Source organism: Harpia harpyja, chromosome 4 (assembly GCF_026419915.1).
Source record: "Harpia harpyja isolate bHarHar1 chromosome 4, bHarHar1 primary haplotype, whole genome shotgun sequence".
NCBI classification, from domain to species: domain Eukaryota; kingdom Metazoa; phylum Chordata; class Aves; order Accipitriformes; family Accipitridae; genus Harpia; species Harpia harpyja.
In genome coordinates this window covers 79,595,864-79,614,403 of record NC_068943.1, presented here as the reverse complement: position 1 = coordinate 79,614,403, position 18,540 = coordinate 79,595,864, and the positions used below count along the sequence as shown (strand labels likewise).

The 18,540-nt window shown below is 53.8% G+C and overlaps 1 protein-coding gene and 1 gene segment (V, D, J or C); both read left to right on the top strand.

The window, feature by feature from the left end:
• The window catches only part of LOC128140681 (T cell receptor alpha chain MC.7.G5-like), a 191,724-nt gene that overhangs the window by 87,058 nt on the left and 86,126 nt on the right, over positions 1–18,540 (top strand). The gene's annotated exons all lie outside the window — the stretch shown is intronic.
• On the top strand, positions 6,268–7,569 carry LOC128140684 (Ig heavy chain V region 3-like). The segment is given in 2 exon segments: positions 6,268–6,492; positions 6,855–7,569. Coding segments are annotated over 2 exon segments (480 nt in total).

Sequence of the window (18,540 nt, the reverse complement as noted above, 5' to 3'; positions counted from 1 at the left end):
TCCTGTAAAACAGCTGTTTCTGCAAGTCCTCAGGAGAGAAGCAAACTCTTGAGTTTCAGTTTTCCCCTTTGCCCTGTGTTACGGATGCACGACTAACCAAATCCAACAGGTGTTAAAACTCAGATTTATTCTTTAGCAAAAGTTAGTTAGAAGTCTGGTAACATTTTATAAAACCACAGGCTCAATGATGTAAAGAGAATTAATACTACACGGCCGACTTAAGAATCTCCAAGATTTAAAGTGATGGCTCAAAACGCGCGTATCACTCACCTAAAAGCTGAGGGCTCTCTCCCTCGAGGAGTTACCTCGGGCGGTGCCCCGGCCCGAGGGGGAGTCCCCGACTGCAGACCCGCTGCTCCGAGGAGGACTGCCAACGTGTCCTCCGGCGGGACCCCGTTTATACCCCTGTCGAATCTGACCTGTGGTCATTTAATTCTATTGGCCAGGAGGGTCACCTCGGTGTACCTGGCGCATCTCGATTGGCCAGTTCAAATTTCAACCTGCAGCCTCCAGGGTTTCCTTCCCCTTCTCCCTTCCTGGAGAAGTTTGTTTCCTGCTGGCAGGATGGGGGGGGGGCGGGATGTACTGCCACAATCCACCCCGTGACCACAGTCATGATTCGACTGGTTTCTCTGGAGTTCTGGTACAGTCACCTCTTGCCTCCAAAGTTAAAAGCGGGTTCAGTTTGGCGAGTTTGACGCTCATTGTGTGTCATCGTTCCCTTGTGGTCTAGAACTAAAGTGGAATATCAAACACAGGAATATCCAGTGTATGGACAGTTTAAAGGAGTATACTTAACCGTTAGTACAGGCTTCACTACCAAGCCTTTGGTAGAACTTATTGCAATATAGATTACAGTAATCATAACTACAAGCATTATTAAAGATTAGAGAAGGCTGGTCGCCCACCCCGTGAAAGAAAATCTGAACATATCAAAACTTTTCCCAACCAGTTGGTCCCTGGTGCAGAAGCAATTGCCTCCGAGTCGCTTGCCGTATTCTCTCGTTGATTTAGTCTTGAAGCCACATTGACACATTTGGAGTGAACGCAGCGGTTGTCCACTGACATATTCAAAACTTTACGTATACCCTTCTCTTTCTTTGGCATCTAATCCAATACAGCCCAATTTTTGATAGTCATTTTACCAATATGTTATAACCGATTGTTTGAGAGTCCCCGAATTGTTAGATGTAGCGTTGGCTAAGGTTGATAGCTGTAAACTCAGTTCTAGGGTGCTCTGTTGATGTTCCTTGAGTACCATACACAGTTGCCCCCACGGAATTTCAGGGCATAGCGTAGTACCATTCCAACTCCACCCCGTGATCCCATGGGTTAGTTGGAGGATATAGTCACATCTGGTGTTTCATACTGAACCAGTATTTACTGCACTTGGTGACCAACTATAAACAACATGAGTGTAACTTCCTCCCCCGTCCAATCTGAACCTCCAACTATAATTGTTACATTACTCTCATGCGAGGTCAAGGACTCGTGATATATTAATGTCCATCATTTTACCACGACATTATCATCCAGATCTTCACCATCCACGCCTGTCACCGTCATCACTGTCAGCAAAAGGACTGGAATGACTCGTTCCTTTATGGTCCTGTAAAAAAAGCACAAACTAGGCCTCGGTCTTAAAACCGGGTCACAGGGTTAGAAGTCCGGGATTATCCATCGCGCACTGATGTGGTGAGTCTTTCCACTCCCATGAGATGGTCTCAGAAGACCAATGTAATCAACCTGCCACGTGCTCCAAAGAGCCTTGCCTTGTCTGATATGCTGGGCCGGAGCTTGGTTTGGGTGATTAGCTTTAAGCCTTTTCGGCATTGTGGGCAAGCTGTAAGAATTGCTTCACAGGTTTTCATAGACACTGGCCAACCCCAAGATCGGCATTCATAATAGAGATCTGCTTTCCCTGAGTGGCTTCGTTTGATATGCAACCATTCTGCTAGTCTATCCCAATCTTCCTTCTCACTGGTGACCATCCTGATTTGGGCCAGGTGGTCCACCTGCTGATTCCATTTCGCAGCTGGGGTTCCATCCCAAGCATGTCCCTTCACCCATCCCACCTTTAAAGGTCAGGATCTCCCTATTGCCAGGAGACGTTGCCAGTCCTCCGTCCTCCACACTTTCGCATGACCTACTTCCCCCTTACTAGATTCCCACTGACATATCCACTCTGTAGCACCCTTAAAGGTTGCATAAGAGTCAGTATAGACGATGGTAGCACCATTCTCTATGGCCAGTAATAAAGCCCATAGTTCTCCTACTTGTGCACTACCTTCACCCTCTTCTTCGACTGTCTTCCCAGTACCAATCTCCAACGCCACTGCTTTATATTGCCACTCTGATCCCACTCGACAGGCAGATGCATCTGTGAACCACACTCCCTGCACATCTGAGACTGCCATGAATTCGGGTGCCTTCTCAATCGGAGAAGGTTTATATGGTTGACCCAGCAAGGCTGGGTCAGGGTTTACAGGTTGCTGTAGTTTGAAAGCTTTAGTCAGACCCTCCTTTAGTGGGAGCAATTGGCTTATCCCTTCTAGGTATACATACCATTTCCTAACTGTGGCCTTTTGGGCTACTCCTTCCGGAGGAGGTGACCCATTGAGGATTGAATTTAAGAGAGGGAAAGGACCCTGTACTATAACATCCTGTGAGGTACGCAGCTTTTCAGCCTCTTTAACTGCTCTAGTGAGGGAGAGGACCCCCTTTTCCCAATCTGAATATCGTCGCTCCGTTTCTTTGAATGCAGTGGAGGAGAATAATAATGGTCTAGCTGGTCCCTGTGGCCCCTTTTGAAACACACCACAGTATGAGGCATGTTCAGCAAATCCCCATTCCACCCTTAAAGGATCTCGTGGGTGCAATGGACCTAGTCTCTGATAAGCCTTAAGCTCATCTTTCAGAGTGTTAAGGGCTAACGTATGTTGCGAAGTCCAATCCCATTTTCTGGTTTTTTCCGAGCAAGTCATAAAGAGGGCGGCCAATCACTGAAAACCCTGGTATATGTTTTCTCCAATAGCCCATTCTTGACTAACAGATTCCAGATGGCCTCAGCCACTTGTCCTACCTGTTCCTTGTTGTCCCCACCAACTAGGATATCATCTATATATTGATATATGTGGACACCTGGGGGTACTTCCACAGCATCAAGGAGCTTGGCTAAAGCATTGTGAGCGATAGTAGGGGAGTGCTTGTACCCCTGGGGAAGTCGATTAAAGGTGTACTGGGTCCCTTCCCAAGTGAAGGCAAACTGGGGTTTGTCCTCTTCCCTTAGGGGAACCATAAAAAACCCATATCTTTGACATCTAAAGCAGCCATCCATGGGTGGGCTGCAGCCTGTATTGCTGTTATCACTGAGGTGATACTTGGGACGGCAGAAATTAATGGCGGGGTATTACTATTCAATCTTCTATAATCAATTGTTAGTCGCCACCTTCCATCTGATTTACGGAGTGGCCAAACAGGAGAATTGTAAGGAGAAGGTGTGCAACTGATGATCTCTCTTTTCTCCAGATCATTAATTACTTCCGAAATGCCCCGTTTGGCCACGGCTGGAAGTGGGTATTGAGGGACACGGGTTACCTTAGATTGCGGTAGTGCAGGAGCAACCTGCAATGTTCTCACACGAATAGCCTCTGCCTCCCTGCCCCCAATGCTCCACACCCTACCATTGGGTAGATACCATTGTCTGCCTGCCAGCACATCAAATCCCAGTATATTTCCCTCATAGGGGCTTAAAGCCACCTCCACAGCTGTCATTCTTTCCCCCCCCCGGTAGCCAAAGTTGGGTTCGAGCTATGGGGCATTTTTCTGTCGCCCCTGTTACTCCTCTAATGTTTATAGCCTTTCTTGATGGCCTAATTCCCAGCTCACTAGCTTCTTGCTCATTTAAAACACTAATTTGGGCTCCTGTATCAATTAAGAATTCCAAACTTATCCGTTTTGGGCCCACAGGAATGTGTATATAAGGATCCTTATCAGCAGACCATTGGCAAGTATTTACCATGCGGATTGGGCAGCCTGAACCCCAAACCGCAGCTCCTAGTTTTTAGCCCTTCCAGTTCCTCTCGCAGTGCCGCGAAAGGGTCCCGTCTCTCTTCCTGAGGGGGCGGGGTTGCTGGCGCTTCCCTTTGGTCTCCAGCTTTCCCCTCCAGCAATCCCACTCCTGCATGCTGCCGGCGGACTGCCCGTGCAGCACGGCTCGGGCTGCCCCCAGTGCCGGTGCCTTCCGCCAGAGACCGTCCCTTCTGGGATCGTAGTTCCGACCCGATGGCCCCCAGTAACCTCTCGCTTCATCACCACCCAACAGCATCCAGTCCTCCCCCGCTAGAGAAACTCTCCACAAACACCCAGGCTTGGCCTCGCCCGGCCTGTGCGAAAACCCAGCTCGCAACTCACCGAGCTCGGGTCCCAACCAAGGGGCCGCACAAAGAGCGCTCCGGGGGCTCCCACCGTGCGGACCCGCGTGCCCTTCTGTTTCAATAAGGGGCTGCACGTCCCTTTCCTCCAAGTCCACTTTCAGACAATCTATTTCCCCTTGCCTTTTCGCAGAATCACTCTTTCGGTTCTGCGCTTGAATCAAGCAGGCGCCCAGGAGGGCACACACACTGCCTTTGCCATCTCGACAAGTTCCGCGGCATAGTTCTACTCTCTCCATGACCGCTGCCGGGTCGGACCACTTCTCCTTCGCCCAGTCCAGACCCGGGGGAGAAGGGCTGCAGCCGTGCCTCCGTAAGAATTCCTCTATTAACACCATCCTGCCGACTACGCCAAAATGTTACGGATGCACAACTAACCAAATCCAACAGGTGTTAAAACTCAGATTTATTCTTCAGCAAAAGTTAGTTAGAAGTCCGGTAACATTTTATAAAACCACAGGCTCAATGATGTAAAGAGAATTAACACTACACAGCCGACTTAAGAATTCCCAAGATTTAAAGTGATGGCTCAAAACGCGCGTATCACTCACCTAAAAGCTGAGGGCTCTCTCCCTCGAGGAGTTACCTCGGGCGGTGCCCCGGCCCGAGGGGGAGTCCCCGACTGCAGACCCGCTGCTCCGAGGAGGACTGCCAACGTGTCCTCCGGCGGGACCCCGTTTATACCCCTGTCGAATCTGACCTGTGGTCATTTAATTCTATTGGCCAGGAGGGTCACCTCGGTGTACCTGGCGCATCTCGATTGGCCAGTTCAAATTTCAACCTGCAGCCTCCAGGGTTTCCTTCCCCTTCTCCCTTCCTGGAGAAGTTTTGTTTCCTGCTGGCAGGATGGGGGGGGCGGGATGTACTGCCACACCCTGGCACGTACCACCTACAAAACCACAGAAAGTTAGTGCACATTGCCTCTTGTCCTGTCACTGAGCACCACTGGAAAGAGCTTGGCCCTGCCTTCCCTACAGCATCCCTTCATATGTTTCCACATATTGATGAGATCCCCCCCGAGCCTTCTCTTCTCCAGGGTAAACAGTCCCAGCTCTCTCAGCTTTTCCTCACGTAAGAGCTGCTCCACTCCCATTATCACCTTCGTGGCCCTCCACTGGGCTCTCTCCCATATGCCCAAGTCTCTCCTGCAGTGGGCAGCCAAGAAGTGAAGCTAGTACTCCAGGTGTGACCTCGCCAGTGCTGAGTAGAGAGAAGGGATCACCTCCCTGACCTGCTGGCAATGCTTTGCCCAATGCAGCCCCGGCTACCTCGAACCTTCTTTGCCGCAAGGGCAGATTTCTGGTCAGGCTGTCGTCCAGCAGAACGCTCGGGTCCTTTTCTGCGAATGCGATTTCCATCTGAGCAGCCCCCAGCCCGCCCTGGTGCACGGGGTTGCTCCTCCCCAGGTGCAGGACTTTGCTCTTGCCCGTGTTGAACGGGAGGGGGTTCCTGTCAGCCCGCTTCTCCAGGCTGTCGAGGTCCCTCGGGATGGCAGCACAGCCCTCCGCGTGTCTTGGTCCCCGCGGGCGGGGGATGGGAGCGCGGCCAGGGCGGGCTTGGCTGCCCGGGGCACGGGGAGCGTCCTGCGAGGGGACGCTGCGGGCCGGCAGCCCGTGGCTCGCCGAGGCGCCGACCGCCTTCGGCAGGGCTCGGCCGGGCGACGAGCCGGGACAGCGCCGGAGCCGCGCTGGGAGCCAAGGGGCAGGAGCCTTCGTCTCCCGGGGCGCCGCGCTCCTCCTGTGCCGCCGCCCCTGCCCCGCGGCCCTCCCCGCGCCGCCCCTTCTCCTGCCGCGAAGGGGCCGCGGCCCCGGGGGGCCGGGCCGGGCCGGGGCGGGTCTGTTGGGGGCGGGCAGAGGCGTCGGCGCTGCCCCGGCGAGGGGCCGAGCCGGCGGGGCGCGCAGAAGCCGGCCCGAGCCCGGGCCCGAGCGCGGCTCCGCTCGGCTCCTCTGCGGCTCCCGCCGGGCCCTTCAGCCCCGGCCGGCCCCGGCGCGGCAGGGCACGATGGCGCCCGGGCTGGGGCCGTGGCTCCTGGCCTTGTCCTTGGCCGCGGGGCCGGCAGGTGAGAGCCGGGCGGGGCGGGCAGCGAGCCCGGGGCTGGGCCCGGGGCTGGGGCTGCCCGCGGCCGCGGCTGCTCCGGCGCCGGGCGCGCTGTCGCCTGGCGCTGGCCTTCCTTAGCGGGGAAGCGGGGAAGCGGGGAAGCGGGGAAGCGGGGAGCGGGTGGCGTGGGCGGGCGGGGGAGAGGGCGAGGGCGGGCGGGCGGGGGAGAGGGCGAGGGAGGCTTTCGGGCGGCGGGTCGGGGCGCAAGTGTCGGGAGCAGGCGCGGCTCAGCCCCGGGCCGGCTGGGGCTGTGCCGGGGCGGCGGGTGAACGTCCTCGGGCCGTGGGCGCGCCCTGCCCGGCTGCCTGCGCTCTCCGTCCGCAGGGCTGTGGGCGCAGCTGAGGCTGGTGGAGGACGGCGGAGGGCTGCGAGCGCCCGGGGACACCGTGCGCCTCTCCTGCCGCGGATCCGGCTTCAACTTCGGGAATTCCACAGTTTGGTGGTACCGTCAGGCAGCCGGCGGCAGTCTCGAGTGGGTGTCCTACATCAGCGCTGATTCCTCAGTGATTCAATTGGGGCAGTCAGTGAAGGGTCGAGCTACAGTGTCCCGGAACAGTTCCCGGTCCGTGTCATCTCTGTCCCTGCGGGACCTGCAGCCCCGGGACTCTGCCCGCTACTTCTGTGCTGTTGCACGGGGACAGGAAATCCAGCTGAGCTTTAACACAAACCTGCTGGGCCACAATGTCAGAGCTGTGGGGCAAGGGGCTGCTTGGGGTGGGGGCCTCAGGGTGGTTCCCAGGCAGTGAAGTTCCATCACTCTACACCGCAGGAGTTCCTGGCCTTTCCTGCACACTGCGGGAATTGTAACTTATGGTAAATTAAAACAGAGTAGGATTGTGATCAACAAAAAAACTGGAAACACCTTCCCCTACACCTCCCACTTTCCTCCCTTGCTCAGCTTCATACCTTCATTCCCAATTCCTCTACCTCCTCTGCCCAAGTGGCCCATGGGTGATGGGGTTTGAGGTGAAATCATAACACTTCATCTCTACTGCTCCTTCCTCCCTCCCATGGTCTGCAGTCCTTCACAAATGGCTCCGGGATGGTTCCTTTTGGAGGGCTGCAGTCCTTCAGGATAAACTTGCTCCAGCATCAGCTGTCCACAGGCCCCAGTTCCTGTCAGGGCACACTCATGTACCCTGCCATGCGATCCTACACAGGCTGCAGGGAAACAACTGTCCCACTGTGGTGTCTTCCATGGGCTGCAGGGGAATCTCTGCTCTGGTGTCTGGAGCACCTCCTCCCCCTCCTTGTTGTCCCATAGGCAATGCCTGCTTTGCTGATGAGCTCAGCTTTGGCCTGTGGCAGGTATTATCCTGAGCTGGCTGGAACAGGCTGTGCTGGACACGAGGCAGTCCCTGAGTGCTTTCCACAGAGGCCACCCCTGCAGTCCCCTGCTACCAAAACCTTGCAATGGACGTGCCGTACATGGGTGTTACAGCCCACCTCTGTGCCAAGGTGGTGACTGAGCTGTGCCTGGGGCACGGAGTGGGGACTGGTCATGGCCGGGTGGTGTCAGAGGTCCAGAGAAGTGGGAAGCCAGAGCAGAGCAGGTCTGTGAGCAGAGAGGAGCTGGGGAAAGGTGAGCAGAAGCCACTCTGACCATGTAGGACCTCGTGTGAGTTGAGTCATTGCCTGTTCTAGCTAAGTAGACCAGGGTGGAGGTTTGGAAGGTTCCACACCGGGGAACTTGGCACACCCTTTCACACCTTGCATAATCGAAGTGATGATCCTTCCTCTCTCCTCACAGAATGAATGATATTGGAAGGGACCTCAGCAGGTCCTGTTGTCCAACCCCCCTGCTCCACCAGACCACCTAGATCGAGGCCTTGTTTTCTTTTCACCCTCACTTCAGGTATTACTGAACATTGATGAGATTCTTCTGTGAGCCCTCTCTTCTCCAGGCTTCACATTCATGGCAGTCTCAGCCTTTCCTTATAGGAGAGATGCTCTAGACCCCTTCTCATCTTTGTGGGCATGTGGAGGACTCTCTACCTTATGTCCATGTCTCTCACGTACTGGAAAGCCAAGAGCTGGACCCAGTACTCCAGGTGTTTCCTCCAGTGCTGAGTAGAGAGGAAGGATCCATCCTGATGATGATACTTTGTCTAATGCAGTAAAGGATACCTTTAGCCGCCTTTGCTGCCACGGCACATTGCTGGCTCATGGCCAACTTGGTGTCAACCACAACACAAAGGTCTTTTTCTGCAAAGCTGCTTCCCAGCTGGGTGACCACAGCCTGTCCTGGTGCATGGAGTTGTTCCTCCCCAGATGCAGGACACTGCTCTTCCCCTTGTTGAACTCTGTGAGGTTCCTGTCAGCCCATTTCTCCAGCCTGTTGAGGTCCCTCCGGATGGCAGCACTAACTTCTGCTGCATCAGCCGTTCCTCCCAGGTTGCTGTCACCTGCACATTTGCTGAGGGCACATTCTGTCCCATCTTCCAGATCATTAATGAAGATGTCGAACGGGACTGGAGCCGGTACTGACCCCTGGGGTACACTGTTAGTTGCTGTCCTCCAACTAGACTTCATGCTGCCGATCAGCACCATCTGGTCCCAGGCATTCAGACAGTTTTGATCCACGTCACCGTGTGTTCATTTAGCCCGGCCTTCATCAGCTTCTCGAGGAGGATCATACGGGAGACAGTGTTGAAAGCCTTCTGGATGTCAAAGCAGCCAATATTCACTGCTCTCCCCTCATACACAAAGCCAGTCATTTCTTTATAGAAGGTTATCATGTTGGTCATGCGTAACTCCCCCTAAGTGAATCCTGATGACTTTCGTGTCCTTCCTGTGCCTGGAAATGGTTCCCAGGACTTGTTGGTCTATCACCTTTCCGGGGCTCGAGGTGAGGCTGAGCAGCCTGCAGTTCCCTGGTCGAGAATAGAGAACTGTCTTATTAACATGCCAGGAAAGGTGGTAAAATGTTACAAAATCTTCCATCTGTTCTGATGCTGAGAACCTGATCCTGGTGCAGCATCAGCCGAGCCACCACTCAGTACATGGCCCATTGCACGCATCCTGAACCCTGGTGACGTTTGCCCCTATTGTATTCTTCAGAAATTTTACAGGGATCTCTTAGAAGCACTGTGTTGTAGAAGGAAAGCATGTAGCTTCATTGGAAAAGAAAGCCAAGGCTATTCCAATGACATCATTGCTGCTGCCATGTGGTTGATGACTCCAGGCACTTCCATTATGATTAGCTGGCTAAGTTCATCCATTTTGTGGGTTAACCCTGGCAGGCAGCTAAGCACCACACACCTGCTCAGCCACTAGTTCCTCAGCAGGCTGGGGCTGAGAGTTGGAAGGGCAGAAGTGAGAAAACCCAGGGGTTGATATAAAGACAGTTTCCTGGGTAAAGCGAAGATGGTATGGTGGCTGCTGAGGTCAGGAGGCGCATTGTGTTGTGTACAGTTACTGGCTGCCAAAGCCAGCTCAGGCTGGGTTATGCTGTACCTGCAGGCTTCTTGTGAACTTCATCGTCCCTTGGGTTTGTTGGTTCCTGGTACAGTACTTCCTGTAACATGCAACTCAGATCATGGGTTGCAACAATTTAGCGCTATGTTTATTACAGCCTGCAGGTGTTGTACCGTTGGAGCAGGGCACAGGCTGTAACACTGCAATGAACTCCTCCCCTCGTGTCAGTTTTTGCTCAAGCCCTTCTCAAATGTTGGCTAACACACAGCTCATGCTAAGGCCTGCTCGCCCACGAACCTCGTTGCTTTCAGGGGTGTACCTCCTCCCGCGTGGACTTACCCACAGGTCACAGTCCCTGCCACTCGCTCTCGTACTGGAGTATGTCAACCCAGGCGCATGGCCATTGCTGCTGGCAAAGTCTTCCCAGGCACAGCAGAGTGAGATGATAAGCACTACAGCCAACAGCAAAAGCAAAAAGCAGCTACTAACGAGCATTGGTGTCTAACACGAAGCAAAGCAAGCAAGCCCGGTGGCAAGCAGAGAAGCCTGCCAATTCATAGCTGCGCAGCTGTAACAGCTATAACTTCGGCCCACTAGACATGTTGTTCTGTCAAAAACCCTCGTGCCCTACGTTGGGCACCAAAAAGGACTGCTGAGGGTGACCCCTGGTAGGCAGGTAAGCGCCACACAGCTTCTCTCTCACAGCCCCCTCAGCAGGATGGGGGAAAAAATCAGAGGGGAGAAGGAAGAGAACACATGGGTTGAGAGAAAGACAGTTTATTCTTTACTAGTAAGGCCTGCAAAGGCCTAAGAGACATTAAAACTTTTGCTTTCCCAGGTGTGCTGTGAGGAGGAGGCAGTGGTGGAGCTGGGGTTTGTACAAAGGGGTCCCCCTTGCTCTGGCCATGACAGCCTTGAGGGGCTTAGTTGCAGTAGTGGAGTAGGCTTTCTTCAGGCTGGATGAGTGCAAGAGGAGTGACAACAGCCAAGACTGGTTGTGTGGAGCAACCCGTCCTCTCCCCACGCGCCCCCTCATGTTTTCTCCAAGAGAGCATCCGCGGGGTGAGCAAAGCTGGGGGAGGGATGGAAGAAGAGAATCCCTAAAGAGCATGTCCCTGAGCAGATGCAGGGATCCACCTGCCAAGGGCGTCAGCTTCTGTTGCTTTCCTTTGCCATTTCAGGCGAGGTGCACGAGGAGATGGTGCGTAAGGCGATGTGGAAGGAAGCGCCCTGCAGCTCTGCAGAAGCCTGCCAGGGCAGAGCAGGGGCACAAAGAGGATTTTGTTGCTGTGCCCCCTCTCCACGTTCAGGCACCCCACACTGCCCCTGCCTGCTGGATGTGCAGGGGAGAGGGGCTCAGGCACTGCAGACTGGCCTGATGAGGTCTCTGAGGGGCAGCCCTGCAGCCTGGCAGGACCCAGGTGTGGGAGGGGAGAGCTGGGAGAGGAGAGAAAAGGGCTGGGAGAAGGAGCACAGAGGAGCTGTGCAGAGCTGAAAGGGGGAGTGTGGGGAGAAGGAGTAGGAGTGTGGGGGGGTTATATCAGCTGCGAGCGCCCAGGGACTCCATCCTCCTCTCTTGCCGGCGATTCTGCTACAGCTTTGAGTGTTATGGAGTTCAGTGGTACCGTCGGGCACCTGGAGGCAGACCTGAGCGTGTCCCCTACATCAGCATCTATTCGTGTACCACAAAGCAGTACGGGGCAGCGATGGAGGGTCCAGCCACGGCCTCCCAGGACAGTTCAGGGGTCGAGTCATCTCTGTCCCTGCGTGCTGTGCACCTCCAGGCCTCTGCCCGCTACTTCTGTGCTGTTTGCACGGGGACAGGAGTTCTTCTGGCTGAACTTTAACACAAACCTGCTGCCAGGGTTCCAGCTCTGGACTTTGGCATTGGAAGGGAGGTGCGTGCCACAGTTATTCAAGGCTCCTCCCAGAGAGTCGTGTAGTTACAGTGTAGTTTTCAAATGTTTGATTCTGACAGGGATGTCCTACCTGTTTCTGTCCCTGAATAGGCTCTAACCCTTCTGCTTGCCATCTTCCCGTGTGTCATGCCAACCCTCTCTCCTCTCACACTGCCAAATTCCTTCCCCTTTGGAAAGAAGTTTTGCTGCTTCTGTCAGTTCCCATTAGGGACAGGTGCCCAGTCATAGCCCTGTGTATTGGTTTTGTGTGGGAAGGTTTTGGTAGCGGGGGGGGGTTACAGGGGTGGCTTCTGTAAGAAGCTGCTGGAAGCTTCCCCTGTGTTCGAGAGAGCCCATACCAGCCGGCTCTAAGACAGACCCGCCGCCGGCCAAGGCCGAGCCAATCAGCGATAGTGGTAACGCCTCTGTGATAACATTTTTAAGAAGGAAAAAAAAGTTGGGACGGCGGTATTCGGCAGCCAGAGAGAGGAGTGAGAACATGTAAGAGAAACAACCCTGCGGACACCAAGGTCAGTGAAGAAGGAGGGGGAGGAGATGCTCCAGGCGCCGGAGCAGAGATTCCCCTGCAGCCCATGGTGAAGACCATGGTGAGGCAGGCTGTCCCCCTGCAGTCCATGGAGGTCCACGGTGGAGCAGATATCCACCTGCAGCCCGTGGAGGACCCCACGCCGGAGCAGGTGGGTTCCCGAAGGAGGCTGTGACCCCGTGGGAAGCCCGTGCTGGAGCAGGCTCCTGGCAGGACCTGCGGATCTGTGGAGAGAGGAGCCCACGGAGCAGGTTTTCTGGCAGGACTTGTGACCCCGTGGGGGGCCCAAGCTGGAGCAGTCTGTGCCTGAAGGACTGCACACCGTGGAAAGGACCCATGCTGGAGGAGTTCGTGAAGAACTGCAGCCCGTGGGAAGGACCCACGTTGGAGAAGTTGGCGGAGGACTGTCTCCCGTGGGAGGGACCCCACGCTGGAGCAGGGGAAGAGCGTGATGAGTCCTCCCCCTGAAGAGGATGAAGCGGCAGAAAATAACGTGTGATGAACTGACCGTAAACCCCATCCCCGTCCCCCTGTGCCGCTGGGGGGTTGGTAGAGAATCCGGGAGTGAAGTTGTGCCCAGGAAGAAGGGAGGGCGCGCGAAAGCAAAGAAAAACAAATGATATTATTCTCTACTTCCCATCAGCAGGCGATGTCTAGCCACTTCCTGGGAAGCAGGGCTTCAGTACGCGTAGTGGTTGCTCCGGAAGACAAAAATGCCCCCCCTTCCGTCTCCCTTTACTTAGCTTTTATATCTGAGCTGACGTCATATGGTATGGAATATCTGTTTGGTTAGTTTAGGTCAGCTGTCCTGGTTATGTCCCCTCCCGAGATCTCGCCCTGCCCCAGCCTGCCGTTGAGGGGGGGGCAAAAATGTTGGAGAGACAGCCTTGATGCTGTGCCAGCACTGCTCAGCAGTAGCCAAAACACTGGTGTGTTATCAACACCTTTCTAGCTACTGATGCAGAGCACAGTGCTATGAGGGCTGCTATGGGGAGTATTAACTCCATCTCAGCCAGACCCAATACAATCTCCACCCCTTATTCCATACCATTTGCGTCATGCTCAGGTCCCACATAATTTAATACAGATATCTTCTAACCATGCCATTGTATTTAATTCTCATTACTGAAATCCCTTCTTACCAACACTTACAACTGAAACTACATACTTAAACCACTTTTATACCCAACATACAGATTTATACATTCTTATTAATTACTATCCCCTGTCCTTTAACAGATAGATATTCCACGGGCTTCTTCCACTCCTCCAGATGTTCACACACAGGTTATGACTTGGGCCCCATCCATCAAGATGAGTGGTCAGGACAGGAGAAGCAGTATGTTCGATCGTTGGGCACCAACACCGGCTTGGTTTGGGTCACCGATGCACTTGTCTGGTTCCTTACGAAGTTCACTCCTCTGCAGTTCAGGTCATTCCTGCTACATTACTTCCTACAACATACAACTCACATCACAGATTATTTTTCCCTCAAGGTCACCCTGCTCTGGTTTTGGGCACGGTTCAGGTTGACTCAGTCCAGCCCATGAGTTTTGCTGCCTGAGGGGTGAGCAGAGGAAATGGGGAAGGCACAGAGGGTGATTTGGGAGCACACAGGGAGAATGGTGAATTCTGCTTCTCTTCCAGATCTGAGACTATAACGGGAGCAAGAGCTTGTGAGCATGTGTGTCTGCAGCTGCTGGATCCCAGCTGTCACAAGCAGGAGCCCAGGGAAGTGATAGAGTAGATGAAGCAACTGTTTCAGCTCTTGCTGCCTGTTCATCTGTGTCTCCCAGGGTTGCAGGTGCCTTTTCTCAGGTGTAGACAGAGGCCTCTGAGCCCACATTAAGTACTAGTTTCAAGACTAGTCTGGGCTGGCTTTTCCCAGAAACAGGCACAGCAGTGCTGCAGCAGCCGCAGTAGCAGAGTCTCTCACAAACACACACAAAACAATGAACATGTTGTTAACCTTCTGCGTTCCTTCTCAGTCTGTCCCGCAGGCAGGAAGCAACAGGGAAAGAGGTTTGCCTAGGAAGAAGCACAGCGAGCATTGAAGAACTACAATTTGAACATGGAAAGCCAGAGTTGAACAGAGTTTTCAAACCTCGTGTTGTTCAGGGAGCCCCAGGGTAGTGCAATAGAAGGAGCTGAGCTGCGGAGCCTCTTCTCCCTGGAGGTGGTGAATAGTACCTTTGTTGTGTTGTCACTGTAGGAGCACAGTTGGCTCCCTGTGCGTCTATATGCTCATGTGTGTACACTGGGGGCCAGGGTAGAATTTTGTGGGAGACGCCAACAAGGAAGATATGGAGGGTGTCCTGCGCCACACCAACAATCCAGCCCTCCCTGATTTTGGGGACTGTAGCATGTCCTACCATGTCAGGACAGCCCCAAGTGGCCCAGGGCTCCTTAGGCCACCCTGGCCCTGCATCCCCCTGCTTCTCTTCCTGGCCTCAAGCCTCCAGTTTCAGTGGGCTCCTCTACCCTCTGCACCTCCCCTTCCCTCACCTGTCCTGGATCCCTCCCAAAGGGGCCATGTTGGAGCACCCATGAAAAGAGAAGGGAGGGGAAGGTTTCAGACAGTCTGTGGAGTGGGCAATGCTCCCCCAAATGGTGGTAGCAGTCAAGAGGGTGACACTGTGTCAGGGCTCAGTAGGTGTCCCCTGCTGTGGTTGTAGGGGGAGCTCAGGGTTCCTGCTGAGTACGGTGAGCACAGAGAAGGGAGTGACCCTGCTCTGCTGAGGAGCCCCAACAGCCTGGTCCCTGCTGAGTCCTGTGCACGTGAGTTTTATGTGATGAGCTTCGGGGCTTGAGCCTACACATGTACCCCAGAGGTTCGGTGCCACGGACACCCGAGATCTCACCTGCCCTTTGCTGCCTTTGCTGCTTGGGGAGTCTGGGAAGGCTTTGCTGGGAAGAGGCAGCGGGAGCAGTGTCAGCATGGAGGAGTGAGTGGAGGGTTGGGCCAGAGTGGAAGGAGGGGGGGAGCATATCTGCCTAGGGGTGCCCTGTCCAAGCGGAGTTGGGCTCAGGGGGGTCACATCCAGGAGTATCACCTCGGCAGCACCAAGGGACAGGGGCCCCCAGGGAGGACAACCTGCCATCCCCAGGGCCAGCTCCAAAGTCCCAGGAATACCTTGCAGTCCTTCCTCAGAGGAAGGTCAGGGTGGCCCTACAGCAACATGTCACCTTTTGCCCAGCAGAGTTTTTCCTGCCAAACGAGGGCTCTGTTATTGCACCCTGCAGGGTGAGAGACACCTGGGAGTGCACCAAAAGGTTCAACAACTTCTGCTCCTCCAGCTCCACGTCTCGCCTTCACTGTTTTCAAAGACCAAGGGAGTGAGTAGGAGTGACTAGGACTGACTGCAGTGACAGAGGCACAGACAGGGAAGATGTGGGCTGAGCTGTTCTGCAGGCAGAGAGAATAAGAAGAAGGGCTTTCATAAGTAGGTCAGGAAGAAAAGGAAAGTCAAAGAAAGTGTACCCCCCCCCGATGAACTTCACCAGCAAAACTGGTAAGAACAGCCAAGGAGAAGGCTGAGGTACTCAACAACTTTTTTGCCTCAGTCTTCACTGGCAATCGCTCTTCACACACCTCTTGAGTGGGTGGACCTCATGGCAGGGACTTGGAGAGCAAAGTCCCTCCCACTGTGTCCTGGTTTCAGCTGGGATAGAGATAATTGTCCTCTAGTAGCTGGTAGAGTGCTATGTTTTGAGTTCAGTATGAGAAGAATGTTGATAACACTGATGTTTTCAGTTGTTGCTAAGTAATATTTAGTCTAAAGTCAAGGATTTTTCAGGTTCTGATGCCCAGCCAGCAAGAAAGCTGGAGGGGCACGAGACGTTGGCACAGCGCACAGCCAGGGCAGCTGACCCAAAGTGGCCAACAGGGTATTCCATACCATGTGATGTCACATCTAGTATATAAACTGGGGGGAGTGGGGGCGGAGGGATTGCCGCTCGGGGATTAACTGCGCATCGATTGGCGGGGTGCTGAGCAATTGCACTGTGCATCATTTGTATATTCCAATCCTTTTATTATTGCTGCTGTCATTTTATTAGTGCTATCATTATCATCATTAGTTTCTTCTTTTCTGTTCTATTAAACTGTTCTTATCTCAACCCACGAATTTTACTTCTTTTCCTGATTTTGTCCCCCATCCCACTTGGTGTAGGGGGAGTGAGTGAGCGGCTGCGTGGTGCTTGTTTGCTGTCTGGGGTTAAACCGTGACACATTGTAAGGGAAGATGAGGTTCGAGACCACATGAGGAACATACCTAAGTCTATGGGACCTGAAGAAATGCATCCCAGAGTCCTGAGGGATTTGGCTGGTGTAGTTGCCAAGCCACTCTCCATGATATTTGGAAAGTCATGGCAGTCAGGGGAAGTCCTCAGTGATTGGAAAAAGGGAAACATTGCACCCATTTTTTTCAAAGAGTAGAAAGGAGGACCCTGGGAACAACCAACTTGTCAGCCTCACCTCTGTGCCTGGGAAGATCATGGAGCAGATCTTCCTAGAAGCTATGTTCAGGCACATGGAGGACAGGGAGGTGATTCGAGGCAGCCAGCATGGCTTCACCGAGGGCAAGTCTTGCCTGACCAACCTAGTGGCCTTTTATGCTGTAGTGACTACTTCGCAAGGGAAGAGCTACTGATGTGCTCTATCTGGACTTCTGTAGGCCCTTGGCATGGACCCCCACACCATCTTTCTCTCTAAACTGGAGAGAGATGGATTTGATGGATGGACTGTTCGGTGGATGAGGAATTGGTTGGATGGTCACATCCAGAGAGTAGTGGTCAATGGCTTAATGTCCAGATGGAGACCAGTGATGAGTGGTGTCCCTCAGGGGTCCGTATTGGGACCAGTACGGTTTAATATCTTCATCAACGACATAGTGCGATCGAGTGTACCCTCAGTGGATCTGCAGATGACACCTCGCTGAGTGGTGCGGTTGACACACCTGAGGGACAGGATGCCATCCCGAGGGACCCGGACAAGCTCATGAAGTGGGCCTATGTGTACCATGTGAGGTTCAACAAGGCCAAGTGCAAGGTCCTGCACCTGAGTCAGGGCAACTCCTGGTATCGATACAGGCTGGGGGCTGAAGAGATTGAGAGCAGCCCTTTGGAGAAGGACTTGGGGTACTGGTGGATGAAAAGCTGGAAATGACCCAGCAATTTGTGCTGGCAGCCCAGAAAGCCAACCGTACCGTGGGCTACATAAAAAGAAGCATGGCCAGCAGGTCCAGGGCAGTGACTCTGCTCTGGTGAGACCCCACCTGGAGCACTGCATCCAGCTCTGGAGTTCTCAGTACAGGAGAGACATGGACCTGTTGGAGCAGGTCCAGAGGGCCACAAAGAGGATCAGAGGGATGGAAAACCTCTCCCATGAGGAAAGGCTGAGAGAGTTGGCATTGTTTCGCCTGGAGAATGGAAAGCTCTGGGGACACTTTATGGCAGCCTTTCAACACTTGAAGGGCGCTTATAAGAAAGATGGGGACAGACTTTTTAAAAGGGCCTGTAGCGACAGGGCAAGGGGTAATGGTTTTAAACTGAAAGAGGGTAGATTCAGATGAGATACAAGATAGAAATTTTTTACAATGAGAACACTAAAAAGACTGTGGTGGTTGATGCTGGCTGGATGCCAGGTGCCCACCAAAGCCATTCTATCACTCCCCCCCCCCCCCCCCCCCCCTCAGCTGGACATGGGACAGAAAATATAACAAAGGGCTTGTGGGTCGAGATGAGGACAGGAGAGATCACTCACCAATTACTGTCATGGGCAAAACAGACTCAGCTTGGGGAAAATTAACTCAATTTATTACCAATCAGTCAGAGTAAGGTAATGAGAAATGAAACCAAATCACAAAACACCTTCCCTCCAGCCCTCCCTTCTTCCCAGGCACAACTTCACTCCCGGATTCTCTACCTAGCACCCCCAGTGGCGCAGGGGGACAGGGAATGGGCTTTACGGTCAGTTCATCACACATTATCTCTGCCGCTTCATCCTCTTCAGGGGCAGGACTCATCACACTCTTCCCCTGCTCCAGCGTGGGGTCCCTCCCAAGGGAGACAGTCCTCCACCAACTTCTCCAGCGTGGGTCCTTCCCATGGGCTGCAATTCTTCACGAACTCCTCCAGCCTGGGTCCC